The 22,329-nt window shown below is 40.2% G+C and overlaps 1 protein-coding gene across 10 annotated transcripts in view; it reads left to right on the top strand.

Annotated features, from left to right (window-relative positions):
* The window catches only part of AAK1 (AP2 associated kinase 1), a 156,157-nt gene that overhangs the window by 80,013 nt on the left and 53,815 nt on the right, over positions 1 to 22,329 (top strand). For all 10 annotated transcript variants that reach the window (XM_032410804.1, XM_032410799.1, XM_032410800.1 and 7 more), the window contains 2 exons: positions 16,286 to 16,394; positions 17,875 to 18,017. In XM_032410804.1, coding sequence (XP_032266695.1) covers positions 16,286 to 16,394; positions 17,875 to 18,017 — 252 coding nt within the window. The remainder of the gene's footprint in view (positions 1 to 16,285; positions 16,395 to 17,874; positions 18,018 to 22,329) is intronic.

Raw genomic sequence — 22,329 nt, forward strand, 5'->3', positions numbered from 1 at the left:
GTTAACCCCTGAACAGTTGAAAATCCTCATATTACTTTCAATGCCCCCAAAACTTAACTACTAGTAGCCTGCTATTGACTGCAAGTCTTACTGATAACATAAACAGTCAACGCATATTTTGTATGTTATATGCATTATATACCATATTCTTGAAATAAAGGAAGCTAGAGGATAGAAAATATTAAGAAAATCATGAGGAGGGGTGCCTGGGTGGCTTAGTGGGTTAAGCGTCTAACTCTTAATCTCAGCTCAGGTCTTGATCTCAGGACTGTGAGTTCAAGCCCTGTGTGGAGCCTACTTAAAAAAAAAAAAAAGAAAGAAAAAAAACCATAAGGAAAAAACATTTACAGTACTGTACTGTATTTAAGGAAAAAAGTATGCTCTGGATTCATGCAGTTCAAACTCATGTTGTTCAAGTGTCAACTATACTTTATAGACTTAGGATGAAGTGAATGTATGAATAATGGTAATATCTGAAGCAAATATTCACCTAGCGGTAATGATTCCTTTATGCCCTGGATTTTCATGCTTTTGTAAAGAACAAAAAGAGGCCCCCAAAATGGGTGAAGGTGGCATTGTAGGGATTCCACGAGGCTTTGCTTGCCCTGTCCACCCCTAAGTTGCCCTTGCAGGGGCTACTTAGAGTAACTAGCTGTTCTGTAGTTGGGTTAACTGAAAAAGACCTCAGGATTTTAGAGAGCCTGGTACTATAGATTTCAAAAAGCTGAGAAACCATTTGAGAAGGAACCATTTGCTGGGAGAAATAAGTGTTGCTGTCATCATTGCAAAACAGACAAAAAACCCCAAGGCTCAAATACCCAGGGCCACCTGGATCTGTCCACAAGGCACCAGTGTGTGCCCACTCCCCTGCCACAGGGCTCCGGACAACCAGCCTCACTGCATCTCCCACCAGCAGCCACTGGATTTTCTGGCCGCTTCTCTTTGCCCCCTCCTCCCCTTGTCCCTGCCTTGCCGAGCTCTCACACTCCGTTTCCTGTCTTTGCTTCTGCTGTTTCCTCTGCCTGGAATGCCCTTCGCATTCATTTTCTGGCGTTATGAAAGTAATCCCATTCTTTAACTTTCTCCCACTCATTCAGAAACATTGTTTGAGGGCTGGCTCTGTGCTAGGCGGGTGTGGAACTAGGAAGACACAGGCCCCTTACGAGCTCACAAATTAACACACCTGATTGGGAACTCAGTTACATGAGTTCAAGTTCTGGCCCAGCTATGTATTAGCTGTGAAAGATTGTGTTCTGTTTTGAGTTTATATTTTTTCAGAACTTAAATACTCTCATAAGCGAACGAAGCTTGTTCCCAAAAACTTCAAGCAAGTCCCTGAGGGGCCCTCCTCTGTCACTGCAAGGTCCCAGAGACAACCACTTTTTGTTGATTCATTTGCTGTGTTTCAAAATATCATGCTGATATTGCTAGTTCTTGATTTTTTTCTCCATTTTAGGCATTATATAGTATGGAAAGTAAAAACTTAGCTCTCTTTCATCCCCTGCACGCCCTTCTCCCCAAATACCTGCAATCATGCTCATTTCCCGTTCTGCTGCAACAGCAGAAGTTTCTGGCAGTATGTTAGTTACAGTAGTATTAGTTTTTACATGTATGAAAACACTGTTCTTGCAGAATCTTCTGGTGGACTAGGATTACTATTCCTTTTCTGTATAACTCTGTTTTCACTGGAATTAATAATCTTTTTCCATTTTTTGGTCTGTCTTTTCTGTGTACTTTTCAGCAGTTTAACCCCAAACTCTCCCTAGGCTGTAGAAATCATTCTTTCAAAATACTTTTAAATGCGTTTATATGTTCTGTTCATTTTATCTTGAAGAGATCTCAATCTCCTAACTCAGTGAAATCTGGTTTGGCTGCTCTCTAGGTCTAATTTACAGCCTTATCTTGGAATTTCTTAGTCATTCCCTTTGCCTCTCTTTTTTGTTAGATTTCCTGACTCGTTTTTTGTTTTACTTCCTCATTTTGGTGGAGCTTATCCTGTGGTAGCTTCCTTATGCATGGTAGGTAAATTTTTGAGACCTTGCAGGGCTGGAAGTGTCTTTATTTTATGTTCACACATGTGAAACCTTGTGTATAAAATTCTGGCTCAGAAATAATTTCATTCAGATATTTGAAAGCATTGCTATACCGTATTTTGGCTTTCATTGTTGTAGATAGGAAGTCAGAAGTCATTCTAATATCAGCCCTTTGGGTGTGACCCATTATTTTCTCCCTAGAAATTTATCAGTTTCCCCTTTGTTTACAGTGTTCTGAAATATCTTGATGATACACCTTGCTGTGTGCATTTATTATTTATTAATAAATGGTGTTCCCATGTAATCTAGAGACTCCTATCCTTGCATTATGAGGAATTTTAGCTTGTCTCATTTGGTGATTTCCTTTTCTGTCTTCCTTTTGTGTGAAATTGCTGTTATTTTGGATGTTGGTCCTCCTGAATTGATTTTCTAATTTTTTGTGTTTTCTCCCCTTGATTTTTCATATCTTTGGGTGTTTTTCCCCTCTACATTCCAGCAGATTTCCTCAGCTTTACATTCCAACCACCCTGTTGAATTTTTTATTTGTCAAGCTTTTTAATTTCTAAGACCTTTCTGTTTGTTTTTGTTTCGTTTTGTTTTTAACTTTTTTTTTTTATTTTTTTTTTTTTAAAGATTTTATTTATTTATGTTTTGTTTTTAACTTTGATGAAGTCCAGTTTATCTGGTTTTTTTGGTTTGGTTTTGTTTCGTGTTTTTTGTGGAACATGTTTTTGGTGTCATTTCTAAGAACTCTGCCTACCCCTTGATTCTGAAGATTTTGTCTTCTTTTTTTCCTAAAAGTTTTATAGTTTTACGTTTTAAATTTAAGTCTGTGATCCATTTTGAGTTAATTTTTATGTAAGGTGTGAAACTTATATTGAGGTTCATTTTTTGCCTATGGGTATCCATTTGCTCCAGCACCCTTTGTTGAAAAGGCTATCTTTCCTCTGTTGAATATGTTTGTCAGAAATCAGTCGGGCATATTTGTGAGGGTCCATCGCCAGACCCTCCTCTGTTCTGTTCCCATTAATCTATATGACTTTCCCTCTACCAAATACCATACAACCTTGATTACTGTAGCTTTATAATAAGTCTGGAAATCAGACTGATTCCTCCTACTTTTTTTTCCTAAAATTGTTTTACTTATTCCCATTTTTTTTTGTCTTTTCACATAAATTTTAGAATAATTTTTATCTACAGAATGTTTTGCAAGTATCTTGATAGGAGTTCCATTAAACTTGTATATTTATTTGGGGAGAATTGACATCTTTTCTGTTTAGTTTTCCAATAAATGAACATGGTGCATCTCTCCATTTATTTGTATCTTTGACGTTTTTCATTGACATTAGGTTGACTTTGTACATGTTCTTAGATTTAGACATAGGTTTTTGGTTTTGTTTTGAATGGTTATAAATGGTACTGGATTTTTAATTTTGGTGTCCATGTGTTTATTGCTAGTATGTAAAAAACGAATTCATTTTTATTCAGTCATTCATTCGTTCATTCATTTATTTTATTTTTTTGTTTTTTTTAAATGTTTTTATTTATTTATTCATGAGAGTCAGAGAGAGAGAGAGAGAGAGAGAGGCAGAGGCAGAGGGAGAAGCAGGCTCCCCGCCTAGCAGGGAGCCCGATGCGGGACTCGATCCCAGGACCCTGGGATCATGACCTGAGCCGAAGGCAGACGCTTAACCATCTGAACCACCCAGGCGCCCCATTCATTTATTTTAGAGAGCGCCAGTGGGAGTGCGGGGTGGGGCAGAGGGAGAGGGAGAGAGAATCTCAAGCAGACTCTCAGCTGAGCGCAGAGCCCAACATGGGGCTCAGTCCCACGATCCTGAATTCATGACCTGAGCTGAAATCAAGAGTTGGACGCTTAAATGACTGAGTCACCTAGGTGCCCCAACCAACTGATTTTTCTATGTTTATCTTTTATCCTATAGCCTTGCTAAATTTGTTTACTAGTTCTGGAATTTTTTTTTGAAGATTTTATTTATTTCTTTGGGAGAGAAAGAATGAGAGTGAGAGAGAGCATGAGGGGGGGAGGGTCAGAGGGAGAAGCAGGCTCCCTGCTGAGCAGGGATCCCAATGCAGGACTAGATCCTGGGACTCCAGGATCATGACCCAAGCTGAACGCAGCCGCTCAACCAACTGAGCCACCCAGGCACCCCTGGTTCTGGAATTTTTTTCTAGATTCCTTAGGATTTTCTATATAGACCATTGTGTTACCTGCAACGAGAGGCAGTTTTATTTCTTCCTTTCTGATCTGTATCCTATAATTTCCTTTTCTAGCCTTCTTGCATCGGCTAAAATTTGCAATACTATGTTGAGTTAGAATGGTGAGTGGACATCCTTGCCTTCTTTCCAATCTTAGGAGGAAAGAATACTTTCCCTATTAAGCATGAGGTTAACTGTAGTTTTTAAAAATAGATTTAAAAAATAAATTTGATGAAATTTCCCTCTATTCCTATTTTTCTAAGAGTTTTTATCATGAATGGGTGTTGAAGTTTGTCAGGTATTTTTTCTCTGCGTTGATTAATATGCTCATGTGATTTTTCTTCTTTAGCTTTAATATGGTCGGTTATATTGACTGATTTTCAAATATTGAACCAAACTTGCATCCCTGCAATAATCCCTAGTTGGTCATGGTCTGTAATTATTTTTACATATTTTTGAATTCTGTTTGTTAACATTTTGGATTTTTACATCTATAGTGAGGGTTAATGGTCTGTAGTTTTGGGAGTTAATTATTAAGCTTTTTCTGGTTTTGGTATTAGGGTAATTCTGGCTTTATAACATGAGTTGGGAGATGGGAAGTGTTCCCTCCTCTTCTGTTTTCTGGAAAAGATTTTGTAGAATTGGTGTTTGTTCTTCTTTAAGTAAGCATTTGTTGGAATTCTCCATGAAACCATCTGGGCCTGGGGAGTTCTTTTTTGGCAGTTATTAATTTACAAAATCAGTTTCATTAATACTTACAGGACTATTAAAATTATCCTTTATATTAGGTGAGTTATAATAGTTTGTATTTTTGAGGAATTGGTCCATTTCATTTAAGTCAAATTTATGCAGGTAGAGTTAGTTGTTAGTGTTATTCTTGTATTATCCTTTCATGTATGCCAGGTCTGTGGTAAAATCCCCTGATTCGTTCCTGATATTGGTAATTTGTATCTTCTTTTTTTCTTTGTTGATATTGCTAGAGGTTTGCCACTTGATGTTTTCAAAGAACGATCGCTTTGTTTAATTGATTTTCTCTATTTTTCCATTTTTTATTTCATTGATTTTTGTTTTTATATTTATTATTTCTTTCTTTCTGCTTGCTTGGGGTTTATTTTGTTCTTCTTTTCCTAGGTACTTGAGGTGGGAGTTGACACATTGACATATCATTATCCCCTAGAGTTCATAGTTAAAATATTTTAAGGTTTACTCTTGGTATTGTACATTGAGTTTGATATTGTATTGTGGGTTTTGACAAATGTATAACATGTATCTACCATTATAGTATCATATGGAATAGTTTCACTGCCCCAGACATTGCCTGTGCTCTGCCTGGTGATCCCACCAAATATCCCAACCCCTGATAACCACTGATTTTTATTTTGCTGTCTCTATAGTTTTGCCCTTTTTAGAATATCATGTAGTTGCAGTCATTCAGTGTGTAACCTTTTCAGATTGGCTTCTTTCACTTAAAATGCATTTAAGTTTCTTCCATGTCTTTTCATGGCTTGATGGCTCATTTCTTTGTAGAGCAGAATAATACTCCATTGTATGGATGTTTCACAGTTTATCCATTCATCTATTGAAGAACATCTTGGTTGCTTCCAAGTTTTAGCAACTATGAATAAAAGCTGCTATAAACATCTGTGTGCAGGTTTTGTGTGGGTATAAATTTTCAACTCATTCAAATATATTGCATAGATTATCAACTAAGCAATTATTATTTCAAATTTTGAAGATTTCTTTTTGTTTTTAAGCTAGTATTTAAATTTTTATTTTAATTTTACTCTAACATTTAAAAATATTTTTTTTATTGTGGTCAAAACCACGTAACTTAAAATTTACCATCTTAACCATTTCTAAGTGTGCAGTGTTATTAACTGTTGGCACAGTGTTATACAGCAGATCTCTAGAACTTATGTAGCTGTTTTATATACCTCATGTAAGTGGAATCATACAATATTTGTCCTTCTATGACTGGCTTATTTCACTTACTATAATATTCTCATGGTTCATCCATATTGTAGAAATGACAAGATTTCTTTCTTTTTTTTTTTAAAGATTTTATTTATTTATTTGAGAGAGAGACAGTGAGAGAGGGAACACAAGCAGGGGGAGTGGGAGAGGGAGAAGCAGGCCTCCCGCCAAGCAGGGAGCCCGATGTGGGGCTCGATCCCAGGACCCTGGGATCATGACCTGAGCCGAAGGCAGACGCTCAACCATCTGAGCCACCCAGGTGCACCAGATTTCTTTCTTTTTTAAGGTCGAGTCATATTCCATTATAAATATATGCCCCATTTTCTTTAGCCATTTATCCATCAGTGGACGTTTAGGTTGCTTCTTCCCCTTGGTTATTGTGAATAATGTTGCAGTGAACATGGATGTGCAAATATCTCGTCAAGATCCTGCTTTTCATTCTTTGGGATATACACGAAGAAGTGGGATTGCTGGGTAATATGGTAATTCTGTGTTTAATTTTCTGTTTTTCACAGTGGCTGTACCAATTTACATTTCTACCAACAGTGCACAAGGGTTCTAATATCTCGACACCCTTGCCAGCACTTGTTATTGTCTCTCTGTGTGTGTGTGTGTGTGTGTGTGTGTGTGTGTGTGTGTGTTGAATAATGGCATCCCAACAGGCATGAAGTGTTATCTCCTTGTGATTTTGATTTGCATTTTCCTGATGCTTAGTGATGTTGAGCATCATTTCCTATATTTGTTGGCCATTTCTTTGTATAACTTTTAAATATTCTAATTAATGTTATATATATATTAGTTATACATTATATCTGTGTATATTACATATGTATTTGTTATGTATTATATGTTCATGTTATATATATTTTTTTACATATTAATGCGTTATATACATAGATACAGTGTGTGTGTGAAGATGGAAGTCTGGGCTCCCCACTTGGCTTTTGCTGGCATGTCTGCAGGGAGAGGCTGCAGTTTTTTCTGTGATTTTTGGCTGGAATAGAGTAGTTAGTGTCTATGAATTTCTGTCTTGCTAGGCTGCCCTTTTCCTGGGTTTGGCTAGAGAGAGCAAGCTTTTTTTTTTTTTTGAGATTTTATTTATTTATTTACAGAGAGAGACACAGCGAGAGAGGGAACACAAGCAGGGGGAGTGGGAGAGGGAGAAGCAGGCTTCCCGCCGAGCAGGGAGCCCGATGCGGGGCTCGATCCCAGGACCCTGGAACCATGACCTGAGCCGAAGGCAGACCCTTAATGACTGAGCCACCCAGGCACCCTGAGAGAGCAAGCTTTTATTGGGGCTTTTTTTGTCTACACCCATTGGTGTTTTTAACTCACCAGTTGCTTCAGTTTCTAGTCTGGGATAGATGGGACAAAAAGAAAACTCAGGCAGCTCACCACCGTTTCATTCATTGGGTTCCAAAGTTTCTAGTCAGGCTGCTTTCTGTCCACATTTCAGACCCTTCTTATTATGCTTTTTAAAATCTATACTAGTGTCCGAAGTATTTAGTTGTTCTTAGAAGGAAGAATAGGCAAAAGCACATCTACTCCATTTTCCTGGAAATGGAAGTCTTCAGTTTGTGATTTTTAAAAAACAAACTCTTTACATCATTTAGTAAGGCTTTAGAAGGAGGCAGAGATAAAAGCAAGTATTCAACTTACTTAAAAAATTTTTTCCTACCATTTTAATTAAAAGCTCTATGTAATGTTTTTAACCCTCCTAGGCTCAGACTTCTGTCAGATAGAGGGCATACCCTAACCCTGCCTCTCTCACACAGTGTCAGAATTGTGAAAGGAATTAGAGGAGGTAACATGTTTTATAACATGCTAGGGCTTGTGTGTTAGTGATCAAAGCAGCAGAGTCCTCTCTGCACTTACAGCAGAGTAAGGATCTGCGTGTTGCACCCACCCAAACTCAAGAATGGTTACTGGTTTCACTAGAGACATTTGATTTTGACATATGTTGTGTACCATTTACCAGAGTATGGTAGGAGTCCTTTGATAACATCTGGGATGTGGGCCCTGATGGAACCAAAGGGATTTTGGTTTCTGATGGACAATGGGAAGTTGGGTTTTGGACTTCAGATTTCTTTACCTACAGGCAGGAAAAGATGAATTTTCTTCAGACTTAAAGGGATAAGAACTCAAGCTCAAGATGTGCCAAGTGCTGTTCTGTGTTCACGTTTCTTGGCCTAGATGGATTACATCTGCAGTGAGCTTGATAGTGAGGACACTGAGCTGCCACCAGTGACGTTTGAAGACTTGCTTTCAACAGAAGAGATATCAGAAGATTTGAGGCAGGAAAATGTTTCCGTATTCCTAAAAGAGAGGAAGGTAGATTGTGCACAGTAGGGACATCAGGATTGATGGGGGACAAGAATCTGGAACAGATTATTTAAAAAGATGCTTTGATGCTATTTTTTGTGTAAGAAAAGGTGTGTTGTGTGTGTGTGTGTGTACACATACATAATACATACCGTTTGGATTTGCCTGAACAAAACACTGAAAGGATGAGAGAGGAGAGAGGGAGGGAGGGTGAATGGGAGAAAGGGAAAGAAACAGGGAGTGTTTCCTATAGGTGATGAGTACTGGAGTAGAAAATAATTTCCTTTTTTTTTTTTCTTTTTGAATGTTAGTATATTACTTATTTTAAAAATAAAATAAAATTTTAAGCTGTTTTGTAGTCTGTTCGATAAGTAAGCAGAGATCCAAAGAACTTTAAGGTTGGGTAATAGCAGGCCATGTCATACCACCATCATGGCCTCTTTGGGAAGGTTTCTGGATAGGAAGCTCAGGAGAGTGCCCTAGGTCCAGTGTCTATGGATTGTGTCATTTGGGTAAGGACACTCACCAGAGATCTGTGAGCAAGTTGGAGAGTCTAGGCTGGATTCCAGTAGTAATAACTACTGTGTATAATGGTTTCTGACCAGTGGTTTGATATTAATTTGGAGGATGCCTTCTAAGAAAAAAGCCGTATGGCTCACCACTACTTTTATGTTATTTTACATTTAGCAAATAACCTGGTTAAAGAGAAGACACACTTATCAATTATCTACCTAATATAAAGTTGGAAGATATAACCACTACATTGGGTAATAGAATCAGGATCCAAAATGATCCTTATGAATTGGAGCAATAGACTGATTCTAATGAGATGAAATAACAAGGCAAGGTCATACACTTGAATTTTTATTTTAACAACTTTACAAGCATAGTTCTGGGAAGGCAGAGATTTAAAGCAGTGTAAAATGGAAAAAGACTTAAATATTTTAGTGGTCAATTAACTCAATACGAATGTGTAGTGTAATGCAGCTGCCAAAAAAATGCCATTTTTAGCTACATTAATAAAATTAATAATAGGTGATGATGCTGGTGTACTCTGCGTGAGTCAGACCATATCTGGAGTATTCCATTCATTTCCTGGGGCCATTCTTGTCAAAGGGATATAGACAAAGTGAAGCATTTAAGTGGTGATGCAACTAAAAAACATGTCTATGAAAGTAGGTATATTTAACCTAGAGAAGAAAAGATTTAGAGTCTAAATAATAATATTTCAATTGTTTAGAAAGTGGAAAAGAAGACTTGCTCTTTTTGCTCTGAAGAGGACAGTCTAGGAACAAGAGGTGGAAGTTTCCAGTTGGATGTAAGGAATAACTCATCAGCAGTACATACAGGCTGTCTGCAGTTGGGTGAGGGTCCAAAGAAGTGACATTATTGTAAGAAAACTTGTCAAAAGGCTCTAGCAGGGATTACAATTTGAGCTGCCTGACTGCTCTAGATCAGTGCTACTCAAAGGACCTTGTTTTCTTTTTCTTTTCCCCCTTGTATGTTTATTTTTTCCCTAGCTCGTCATATTACTTTTCTTTGTAAATTGAGATAAAATTCACCCTTTTAAATATAATTCAGTAATTTTTAGTATATTCACAGGATTATTTACCCATCACCATGTATCTAACTCCAGAACATTTTTTTTCATCATCTCCAAAGGAGACCCGTCCCTGTTAGCAGTCACTCCTCATGACCCCCTTGCCATAGTCTTTGGCAACCATTAGTCCACTTTCTGGCGTATATTCGGGACTTTTCATATAAATGGAATAATCTAATACATGGCCTCTTATGACTTCTTTCACTTAACATAATGTTTACGGTTAAACCATCCTGTAGCATGGATGAGTGCCTCATTTATCCATGTGATAGCATGTATGAGTATTTTTTTCCTTTTCATGGCTGCATAATATTCCGTGTGTAGATATCACATTTTGTTTATCCTGATGGACATTTGGATTGTTTCCACTTTTGGGCATTATGAATAGTGCTGCTTAGGACATTTGTGTACAAGTTTTTGTGTGAACATGATGTTTCATTTCCCTTGGGTATATACACAAGGATGAAATTGCTGGGTCAAGTGGTAACTCTGTTTTTTGAAAAAATGCCAAACCGTTTTCCAAAGGAGTTGCACTATTTTATATTCTTCCAGCAATGTATGAAGGTTCCAGTCTCCACATCCTTGGCAACACTTTTTATTGTTTATATTTTTAATTATAGCCATCCTTGTGGTTTGGAGTGATATCTCATTGTGGTTTTAATTTGCATTTTCTAAGTGATTAATGGCATTGAACATCTTTTCATGTGCTTATCAGCCATTTGTAATGCTCTTTGGAGAAATGTCCATTCAGATCCTTTGCCAATTTTTACATCGTGTTGTCTTTTTATTGTTGAGTTTTAAGGGTTCTTTTTTTTTTTTTTTTTTTAAGACTCTATTTATTTATTTGACAGAGAGAGAGACAGTGAGAGAGGGAACACAAGCAGGGGGAGCGGGAGAAGGAGAAGCAGGCTTCCCGCAGAGCAGGGAGCCCGATGTGGGGCTCGATCCCAGGACCCTGGGATCATGACCTGAGCCGAAGGCAGACGCTTAACGACTGAGCCACCCAGGCGCCCCTTAAGGGTTCTTTATATAGCCAGAATACTGGATCCTTATCAGGTGTATGGTTTGCAAATATTTTTTTTCCCATTCTTTGCACTGTCTTTAATTTTCTTAATAGTGTCCTTTGAAGCGCAAAATTTTTTAATTTTGATGAAGTGCAGTTTATCCGTTTTTTTTTTTTTTTTCTTTGATTGCTTGTGCTTCAGGTGTCATATCTAAGAACTATTACCTAATCCAACACCATGATGATTTGTGTGCATATTTTCTTTTGGGGGTTTTTATATCTTTGGTCCATTTTGAATTAATTTTTGTGTATGGTATGAGGTAGGGATCTAAATTTATTCTTTTGCATGAAGATAATCTAGTTGTCCCAGCATCATTTTTTGAAAAGACTGATCTTTCCCACATTGAATTGTTTTGGCACCCTTGTCAGAAATCAATTGGCTGTAAACGTATGGGTGCTCTTCAGAGGATGTTGTGCCAGAATGTAAATCAAGGAACTAGGAAAAGAAACAAGTCAGCTTAGTTAGTTAATTGATTTATGTCCTGGAACAAGCTTCTTATCTCCTTCTGGGCTGGTAACAGTTTACTAACCAGCTCGTATTTGTGGGCCACATTTTGAGTAGCGCTGCTCTGGATCTTTGCTATTTTAAATGCCACTGAGGAGCAACATCCTGGGCCCTTTGCTAGAGCTACTGGATTAGATCTGCTTTTAAACAGGATCCCCAGGTGATTCATATGCCTACTAAAGTTTGAGCAGCACTGTTCTAAATCAGATTTTAGATGACTTTAAAGATCTGTTCAGTAAGTACAGGATTAATTAATGAGTAAGACTCAGGAAAGGGAGAGTCAGTGTGAGTATGGGGAGGAGAGTAGTATTTGAGACTTCTTACGTTGCAGAAGCTTAGATACCTTGGCCCTCATAGAACACCAGGGCCAGCCTAGATCTCACAGTGTTTCTTTTCATTGCTGTACTGGACTTGATGTTTTACTGTGCCTGTGAATAACTCCTTGTGAAGAGAGTTATAAAGGAAATTCAGAGTAATTGAGGGGAAAAGGAGCAAAGAAAAGTAAGGCAGAAGACTTTCACAAAGCATCCAGTAGGAGAAATAAACAAATTTCAGGCCTTAGAACTGGATTCCTTCACCTTTAAGTTAAAAAGAAGCTGAAATTTGCTTAAAAGGGTCTGTGGAACCCTGGTGTGATCCCAGAAATAAGCAGCAATAGTGATGAGTCATAAAAGCAGAAAACATTGAATATTTGAATGGAGGGTCAAAGCAGGTAAATTATCTCTTTGGAAACTTAATCTGTGTAAATGCAAGCACTATCCATACTGGAAATTGGCAGGTATCATGCTGACATTCCAAGGAAGGGTGACCTGAGCAAATATATAGGGAAATTAGTTATATACCATACTCATTTTTACTATTTGGAGGTGAGTGACATGTTATTAATATGCTCTTTAGAATGCTATCTTCTTTGTTTTCCTGAACTTATATAATAAAGGTTTTTATAGATGTACTTAGGGATTAAGTCCTCCCTTAAGGCCTCAAGACTCTTAACGAGGAATCCTCCTGCTGTAGGAATTTTGAAGATAGGGATAGAATACTGTTTTGTGCTACAAGCATCATTAATTAGGACCCCAGATAAACTTGAGATTTGTGATAACCTGTAAGATCTGGATTGAAGGCATGATTTTCAAATGGCAGCTTTTGCATCTATTTATGAAGAAAGTTTCTTAGCACTACAAACAGTTAAATATATTATTAATATTAATATTAATAAGGCAACTACAAATCATTGAAAATATCTACTTAATAAAGCAGGTCTTCTAAGAGCACGTTTATGTCAGTACTGTAATCTAAAAATAAAGTTTAGGGGCACCTGGGTGGCTCAGTCGTTAAGCGTCTGCCTTCGGCTCAGGTCATGATCCCAGGGTCCTGGGATCGAGCCCCACATCGGGCTCCCTGCTCGGCGGGAAGCCTGCTTCTCCCTCTACCAGTCCCTCTGCTTGTGTTCCCTCTCTCGCTATGTCTCTCTCTGTCAAATAAATAAATAAAATCTTAAAATAAATAAATAAATAAATAAAATAAAATAAAAATAAAGTTTAAAATGACAATACACACTCCTTAGACTTATCGCTGTTTAAATCATGTAATATAAACTGATCTGATCTATAATTTAACTGAACATTTCTTACTCCCCTGAAAATCAGGTTTTGGCTTATATTCATCATATAGATTTTTATCTCAGTGTACCCCAAATAGTAGTTGTAGCCAAGGGCATCAAGGCATCCTCTTTATATCCTGCCTTTTCCTGAGTAATTGAGCTCCAATACCGTGTGGGTTCTGTCCCATACCTCTATGTCCATTTCTGTTCTCCAAGCCTGGGACTGTGCTTTTAATGAAAGCCAGGGAATGCTTGGACCTCCTCTGGCCTATTGCTGCTGCAAACTGGGCAGTGCACCCTCAGTGTGAGTCAGTCTCACTTTGCAGTAAGTTTTTCTCTTGACCTTTTCTGCGTTTCACAGCCATTCAAATCGATCTTCTCCATCAGTTGCAGAGTAGTGAGGTGTTACTCTAAAATCTGAGATGTTGCTGCATCATCAGGTCGTTAAGTAAGTGCCATGGTCTCCCTCCAAAGGAGATCTTTTCTGCTTGGACGTCTCTCAGGAACTCTGCAGAAGACAAAATGAACAGGAATTTGGACTTGAACTGATCAGCAAACAGCTTGGCAACTGTTGTAGGATGCCATCTGCAGATGTTAATTATCCAGTTTGGGTCCTCTAATAGCTCTTGACCTCCTCTTGGCTCTGTCAAATGCTTTTTTTCCCATCCTGATTCTTTATTATTCCTCTTGGGGTGAGACAAATCAGAAGTAGCATTGCTGATTCTTTTTTAAACGGTTAAATGTAGACAGATTACTAATGTGGAAACATTAGTCTTTCATTCCTCCTGTGAACATTTGGAGAACATGATCTTCTGCTCTATTTTGGCTTCAAGAACTCCTCTCCAGTTCTTCCTCCTTCCTCGACTGTGTAAATGAAATCAAGTTTTTGAAGAGTTGGTGATGAGAGTTAAAAAGCAGGGGGAAGAATGGGCCTCTGCGACATGAACCCTGAAATCACGTTCTGTTGTGCAGAACTCCAGAGACTGCTTTTTCTGCCTCATCATCTCCTTTTTTGTTATCCAAAGTAGTTGCTCTAAGCCTTTTATTTCTCTCATCAAGCTTCTTTCTCATTCCCTTATACTGCAAACATGGTCTTGCTCTCTACCAGAAACAGAACAATAGAACTGAACTCCCTGAAGTTCCCTTTTCTCCAGCTGTAAACCAATATGCATATCCATCCTCATTTCCTTCCTGCTCCTCTTTCTAACACCAGTCCCCGCCTTCTCTTCCTGCAGGACTAGGTTCCATCAGTTAACCTTCGTCCTCTACTGTATGCTGAAGGTTTCTGCTCCTGGCTCCTTCCACTCTCCCATGCTCAGACCTCTCTCATCCTGAGAATTAATTCCTTCTGGCAATGCTGTTCCTCTCTGGAGCACAAAATGTTCCAGAAGACTCATCTGTAGTCGCCAGCTCTATGTGCTCAACTCTTTGCAAGTCCATTTCTCCCCTCCCCCCGCCTCCCCCATCCCATCCCTTCTCTGAAACTGTTCTTGCATAGGGCTCCATTGACTTCCCACTGTCAGCTCCAGCGGTCACATTTCTATTTTTGTCTACCTTTCTGAAGCAATAGTCATTCTTACTCCCTCCCTCACAGGAAAGTTCTAATGAATTTTAACTTTGATACTCAGGGTTCAGGTATATTCTTTTGATACTATGAGATTTCTTCTTGTTTTGGTATATAATTTCAGATTAAAAGAGACTTTATATGTCACTCTAAGCAGCCAAATCTCTAGTTTGTGTAGAGGTAGCTACTGTTTTTATGGCCTGAACTGTCATGTTTGTCTGGTGACTCAGAACCACTTATGTTTCCACTCCCCTCCCCTTTTTTTAAACAAAAGTAAAACAATTTATTAAAACGAGTTTTTTTAAAATCTTGTATTTGTGCAAAAATCCTTTTACCCAGCTTGCTCACTTTTTCTTTCCCCAACTTACTTCTTGATGACATTGGATTTTAAACATCATCATTACAAAGATTTGTCTCTATGGATGTTGAAATAACTATACCAAGGTGTGAGGCAACTTCTAGGGCCTAAATGGGTCCTGACACATAGGAAGTGCTCAATGTACATTTGTTGACTAAGTGAATTCCATAAGCAGCCCTGAGAGAGCATATGCAGTTCCAACCAGAGAGCTGGAAACATGACCCGTCTTATATTCCATTTGGTTGGCTTGAAAGGCTTAATTATGAGCAAAATGTTTAGGTCTGGATGCCACTGTAGTCCGTTCAAAACTTTGTAAAGCAGTTGTTCTTTTCACATATTTCCTAAAGGGAGAAAAACAGTACAAACAATTTATTTATTTATTTATTTTTTTTTTTAAAGATTTTATTTATTTATTTGACAGAGAGAGACACAGCGAGAGAGGGAACACAAGCAGGGGGAGGGGAGAGGGAGAAGCAGGCTTCCCGCGGAGCAGGGAGCCCGACGCGGGGCTCGATCCCAGGACCCTGGGATCATGACCTGAGCCGAAGGCAGACGCTTAACGACTGAGCCACCCAGGCGCCCCAAGTACAAACAATTTAAAAGTCATGTTGAATTCACTTGTGTATCTACAACCCGGGAAAAACCCCACCAGTTTCATTTTTCTGAATTAAAAATTCACACGTTTAAATACTTCATACTGTCTGGCTCACACTCTCTGCAGTACTTCTGGAGATGGGTGCCTTTGCTCCTGGCTTACATGGAGCACTGATGGAGCGAACAAGCAGGCACCCTGTGTGCATCAGGTTCCAGAATCTTGTTCAGGAGAGCGCTGTGGTTTAGTAGGATTGTAGAAGCGTTTACTGAAGAGATCGGGCCGTGAATCTCAGAGACCACTGGAAACCTGCTCTTGACCCTCCTCTTCAGTCTTACCTCTCATTGCGGTTAAGGTCATCTGCATTTAAATTATCTGTGCTAATGGAACCAACGGGCTCATTCTGTCTCTATTGGTGTCTGTATCTCATACTGTATTTCTCAACTCTTCTTTATAGAGAGACCTATCGGGGCACAAGAACATTGTCGGTTACATTGACTCCAGTATCAACAACGTGAGCAGTGGTGATGTATGGGAAGTGCTCATTCTGATGGACTTCTGCAGGGGTAAGTATATGACCCACACCTTGAGCTCCCGTTGCTCTGGCACTTTGATTGTCAAGGGCACGGGGCTCATTTCAATTAATGTGCATTGTGCCCTAATGTATGTTGTTCTATTTTTAAAGATGTGCAAAGAAAGATACAGAGCCTGCTGTCACCTCTTGGTTATTCTTACTACGGCAAACAATTTGAAGTAGCAGATAATACAAAACTCCCCTTTTGTTAGCTTTAGGAAGGTTTGGTGCTTGTATATGAATGAGAATGGATGAGGGTGAGAATGAATGTGGTATTTGTGATGCTTTAAAACAAGCGATGAAGGTACATAATAAAGACCCAACTCCAGATGGACCGAAGAAACGATTCAGCCTCCCCACTCCCTCCCTCATGTGTTCTCTTCTCCACCCACACCTCCATCCTTATAGGGGAAAATAATCCTTTTCGTCTAATGGAAATGACCTTTCCTCTCCTTGCTTTCGAGCTGTAATTTCCAGTAAGGCTATATTCAAACGATGCTGCTGTGAACAGTGGAGTTAAGTAGTTGAAAGCTTGGAGTTTCAAGCAACATTTATCTTGGGAAATACAGACTGTAGCATGACTTGATTCAGAGCTGACTGCATTTCACACAAGCAGTTTGGAGGTTTGACTTTTTTGGCCTAAGCAACTGCCACTTACAACCTTAGGTCACTGCCTCACTGTTTGGTGCCCTGTTTTATAATCACCCTTACATCCACTGACATTTTCCTTGCCTTTAAAGATACTGTCCATAAATTAAATATGTTGTTAATCCCCAAAATATGATGTTAACCAGTAATTTCAGCCTATTCTGTAACAACTCTTAAGCTGATTTTATAAGATACTACCAAATTTGAACTTGACAGTTTGTTTCCTCCTGTCCATTCCTTTTTGCACGGTAAAATGTTTCGAGACAAGGCAGTGGGAGCATCCAGGGATCTGGATAATTTTGTGTAAGTGAGGTCATCAGTCTTTTGGTCCTGGAGATGAAATATTGGTGTAGCATTTCTACATCCTCGGCAGCAAGTAGTGAGTGAAGCCAGAGAGACCGAGCCATTCCTAAAGTACAGACTATAAAGCTGTCTTCTTCCTGCTCCTGGGGTCTATTGTGCAGTCTGATTCTTACTAAAAGATGTGGCAGGTTGAACCTGTGGCCTTGTCTCATACAAACGGGGACAGTGTAACCAAGCGGCTATAGCAGGACCAGATTGTCAGTTCTACTGATCTTGAAGATGTCACAAAGGCAGCCCACGTCTGGAGTACTTCATAAAGTAAACTGGTTTTGATGCATGAGAGAAGGACCTGGATTGTAAGAAGATGAATCTGGGTCTGGGAATCAAGACACTTGGGTTGCAGTCGTGGCTCAGCCAGTGACCCCTGTCCAGGTTGCTCCTCTGGACAGCCGTTCATTGTCTTGGGTAAGTAGTGAGTCTGAATGTTGCTAACCTCTCGCTTGTTCTGTGCCCCCTTGCAGGAGGCCAGGTGGTCAACCTGATGAACCAGCGCCTGCAAACAGGTTTTACGGAGAATGAAGTGCTTCAGATATTTTGTGATACCTGCGAAGCTGTTGCCCGCCTCCATCAGTGCAAAACTCCTATTATCCACCGTGACCTGAAGGTAAAGGCCGCACTGTTTCATTAAGTACATTCCTACAGAGCATTTCCTATGTGCCCCGGGAACGGGGGAGACGCTTTGGGGATGTAAGAGAACAGGCGTGGTGATCTGACATTTCTTACATTCTGCTTGGCGAGAGAAGACACAAAGAAAAAAAAGAAAGTACGGTACAGGTATTGCTTTTATTACTTAAGTAGCCTTTAGAAATTCTTTATAATCATCAAATGCCTGAATACGTGTTGTTTTTGCTTTTCCTGATGTAGTCCCAAATTTACTTTGTCAGGGGTATGGAAAATGATACACTAATTTAAATGGTTTGCAAACAGCGATGCTTGGTTTTTAACGTCTGCTTCATATTTTGCAAAATCCAGTAAGTGATTATTTTAAAAAAAATTTGTTCTGTTAATCACTGTCTTCTTGTACAGGGCCTTTCCTATTATATAGTCACTTGACAATGTTCGTTGAATGGACTTGGCACCTGGTTAGGATTCACCAACATGTATGGCACACCAACTATATGCCACGTACCCTACTAGACACTTTACATACTGTCTCTTGGAGGAAGATGTTCTTCTTTACATTTATAGTTAGGGAAACTCAGGAGTAGAAAGGTTACATGACTGGACTAAGGTCATATAACCAGGAAGGAGCAGGACCCAAATGTGCTCTTCTGATTCTAAATTACAGTTTCTTTAAATAACTGTGTTTTGAGAAACCTGCTTCGAGGCTAGTAACTTGGATCCTCATCCCCTGGTGTGCCGATTAAATGTAGGCTACCGGATTCCACATTGAATCTGTCAAGCCGTAACTTTTGTGGCGGTGTCAGGGAAGCCCAGGAATCCATAGCTTAATCATCACCCCACGTGGGTTTTGTATATTCTAAAGTTTGAGGATCGTAGCAGCCTACTAGCATTTCTGTGTCGAGGTTTTTGTTTGTTTGTTTTAGCTTTTTAAAAAATGGAGATATAATTCATAACCATAAAATTCACCCTCTGAAAGTATACAATTCAGTGGCTTTCACCAAATTTACAAGGCTTTACAACCATCTCCACTGTCTAATTCCAAAGCATCTTATCTCCTGAAAGGAAACCCTGTATCCATCAGCAATCACTCTTCATTCCCACCTCACCCCAGCCCCAGGCAACCGCCAATCTGCTTTCTGTTGCCTGGTCTGTGCATTTCATGTAAATGGCTGGTAGCGTAAGTGGCCTCTTGTGCCTGACTTCTTTCACCTAATAATGTATCAGAGCTCATGTGTGTTGCGGTATGTAGCAGTACCTCATTCTGTTTCATGGCATGATAGTCCTAGTGTGGAGAGACCACATTTTGTTTATCTAGTCATCAGTTGATGGACATTTGAATTGTTTCTACTTCGGATAGTATGAAAAGACTACTATGAACATCCGGGTACTAGTCTGAAGTGGGTATATGTTTTCAGTTCTCTTGTGTGTACATCTAGGGGTGGAATTGTTGGGTCATGTGGTAACTACAGTTAACCTTTGGAGGAACTGCCAAACTATTTTCCAGAGTGGCTGTACTATATTACGTCCCACCGACAATACATGAGGGTTTCAATTTCTCCGCATCCTCACCAACCCTTCTTGTCCTTTTTCATTTTAGCCATCCCAGTCGGTGTAAAGTGGTACATACATATTGGCATTTCTGTACTGAAGCCGTTCGCTGATGGGAAGATAGTACATACCTTCAAAAGCCTTAAATAGCTTCTCCAGTGTCCCTCTGTAGTCAGCCCTTTTTCTGAGTAGAAAAGGGAGAATATATTTCAGTAATTATTATGAGTCTAGCATAGTACAAGTACATAATTCTGTGGAGGTGGTACAGGTATAATATGGTTCCTACCCCCAAGATGTTTAAGTGTTGGTGAGAGGATATAAATGAAATGTTCAGACTTGCAACAGTGACAGGTGAAGTATGAAAGTTCTAGAACAAAGTGCTGAACAGCAGAGAATCGAGCTGCTTAATGTATGGTCAGATAGTGGGACCAGGTAATGGAGGTTGGAATCTTCTGGAGTAGTGGGACTTCACAGGCTGGTGGGATATGTATGGGTGGTCACAGACAGGATGAAGGGCATTTTAGATAGAGAGCAGAGCCCGAGGGCTTCCTAGAGAAGGGGACAAGGAGGCTTCAGAGCGTGCTTAAGTGCCTGAGGGGGCATGGCGGTAAGGGCAAGGGGAGGAGGCAGAGATGACCACTGAGCATCCTTGTAGAGAGTGCTATTCCCATGTTCTTAAACAAAATCTTCCTTTATTTTAACTAGATTAAATGAGGCCTCAGTGATGAGTCATTGTATACCTGTCGATGATACCTACCTAATTTGCATATTCCCAGCATATCAGTGCCCTGTGGTGCTCCCAGCGCTGCTGTGAGGAGCCTGAAGTCCGGAACTCCAGGTCTAGCCCGGGGACAGGGAGGAGGACAGAGCTTGGGCTCGGGCAGTGGGAGCCCCAGACGCTTTCTTCACTGCACCGAACAGTCCCTGAGATATTTTAGCAGAGGAACATGGCCAGAGCGGAATCGGAGGAGAGGCCAGAGCAGGAGTGAGGAGAGGCTGCAGTGTTCTGTTCCCCAGCTTGCCCCCGAGCCCTGTACCCCTCCACCCTCCTCGGTGCTCCAGAGAGTCGGCACAGTGCTGGCAACACAGTGTTGGACTCTGTAGTTGTGTCTTTTTTTTTTTTTTTAAGATTTTATTTATTTATCTGACAAAGAGAGATAGCGAGAGAGGGAACACAAGCAGGGGGAGTGGGAGAGGGAGAGGCAGGCTTCCCGCGGAGCAGGGAGCCCGATGTGGGGCTCAATCCCAGGACCCTGGGATCATGACCTGAGCTGAAGGCAGACGTTTAACGACTGAGCCACCCAGGCACCACTGTAGTTGTGTCTTAATCCATAGTGGAGACCATCAGGCAAGCAGCCGGCTTGCCGGTAGTGGTTCAGGAGACTGTTGCCATTTCTCCTCTACCTTGGAAATAGTTGTATGTGAATAGGGGGCCCCTGGGAGGAGGCCTTGATTGTAATTGTTCCAGAAGAGTCCCGCCGCTGTCGATTTTAGTCAACTCCTGGTTGTTTTGATGGAAGCTTTCCTAAACTCCACATACCCTCCACTCTGTGCCATCTAGCTGCTTTCGTTAGCAAGTGAGCTTTTGTTGATTTCTGCTCATATGTGCGTGGCGGGCCGTCCCCTTTGCCTGCCACACTGCCAGCCTCCTGAGGCCCGACTGCAAAGTCCCTGTGTACCTCCCTGTTTGCCATCCCGTAGTCTCAGACACTCTGAGCTCCATGTCCAGCCACTACAGTGCCAGCAGTAGCCAGGGCCACGAAGTTCTTTATTCCCCTGTTGGCCAGACAGAGTGCTGGTGGCTGGTCTTTAGGTGCTTCTCTGAGCGGGACTTACATCTGGTGAGGTGGCACCACCGTGAATAAAAGTCGGTAGGACATGAAAGATGTGGCAGGCCAGGCCAGCTATGGATCCCCTTGTGGAGCCAGTGCCGCCCTGCGTGGGGGTCCATTGTTCACATGCAGAACTGAGGGAAGCCCCCTCTTGCCCTGCCCACCACGTGTGCCGTCTTTCTTTCAAATTCTGTGTAGGAAATAAGTTGAAAGCAGTCCCTGTCTTTAAGCAGCTTATGTTCTAAAAATAACCAGGACAGAAGTTCTGTTCTTCATTGGAGGTCTTTCCTCTAATACATTATTTTAACATTTTTATCACTTCTCTGTTTTGTTTTGTTTTCATTTTTATCTCTCTGAGGAAAGAAAGAGATCATTGCAGATCATGGGGTCATAGAGCTGGGAAGGTCACCTGAGCCAGCTGTCTCCTTTTACAGTGAGGAAACCTCTGCCCAGAAAGGCTGTGACCTGCACAGCTAATTCTGTGATCAAACCAGAGCAAAGGCCACAGGTTTTTACTCCCATTTTGGTTTTTGTTTGGTTGGTTTTGCTCTCTTACACTGTGCTGTTTGTTCAGGTACTTAAGAAAGGGGAAGAAAGGGTTAAGATTTAATAACTGCATTCAGATTGAAAAAGTCATGAATGTCTCCTCTTTTGTCAGAAAAGAGATTTTGATTTCACGAAGTACAATAGGATGAAGATTCTTGTCCCGTTTTTAGAATTGTAAGTTTGAAAACCTTCGTTTATCTTATCCTCAGAATTTCTAGTAGTAATAAATTCTGTGACTGAAATGCCCGAATGCCATCTCTGTTTGGAATAATGTCAAGATGAAGGGTCAGTAGGAGGTGGCTTTCCAGACCTTTTAGCTAAAGCTATGAGCGGAGTTTGGGAGTGACGACTTTAATAACCCTCTTA

This window comes from Phoca vitulina, unplaced genomic scaffold (genome assembly GCF_004348235.1).
Source record: "Phoca vitulina isolate PV1807 unplaced genomic scaffold, GSC_HSeal_1.0 scaffold12, whole genome shotgun sequence".
NCBI lineage: Eukaryota > Metazoa > Chordata > Mammalia > Carnivora > Phocidae > Phoca > Phoca vitulina.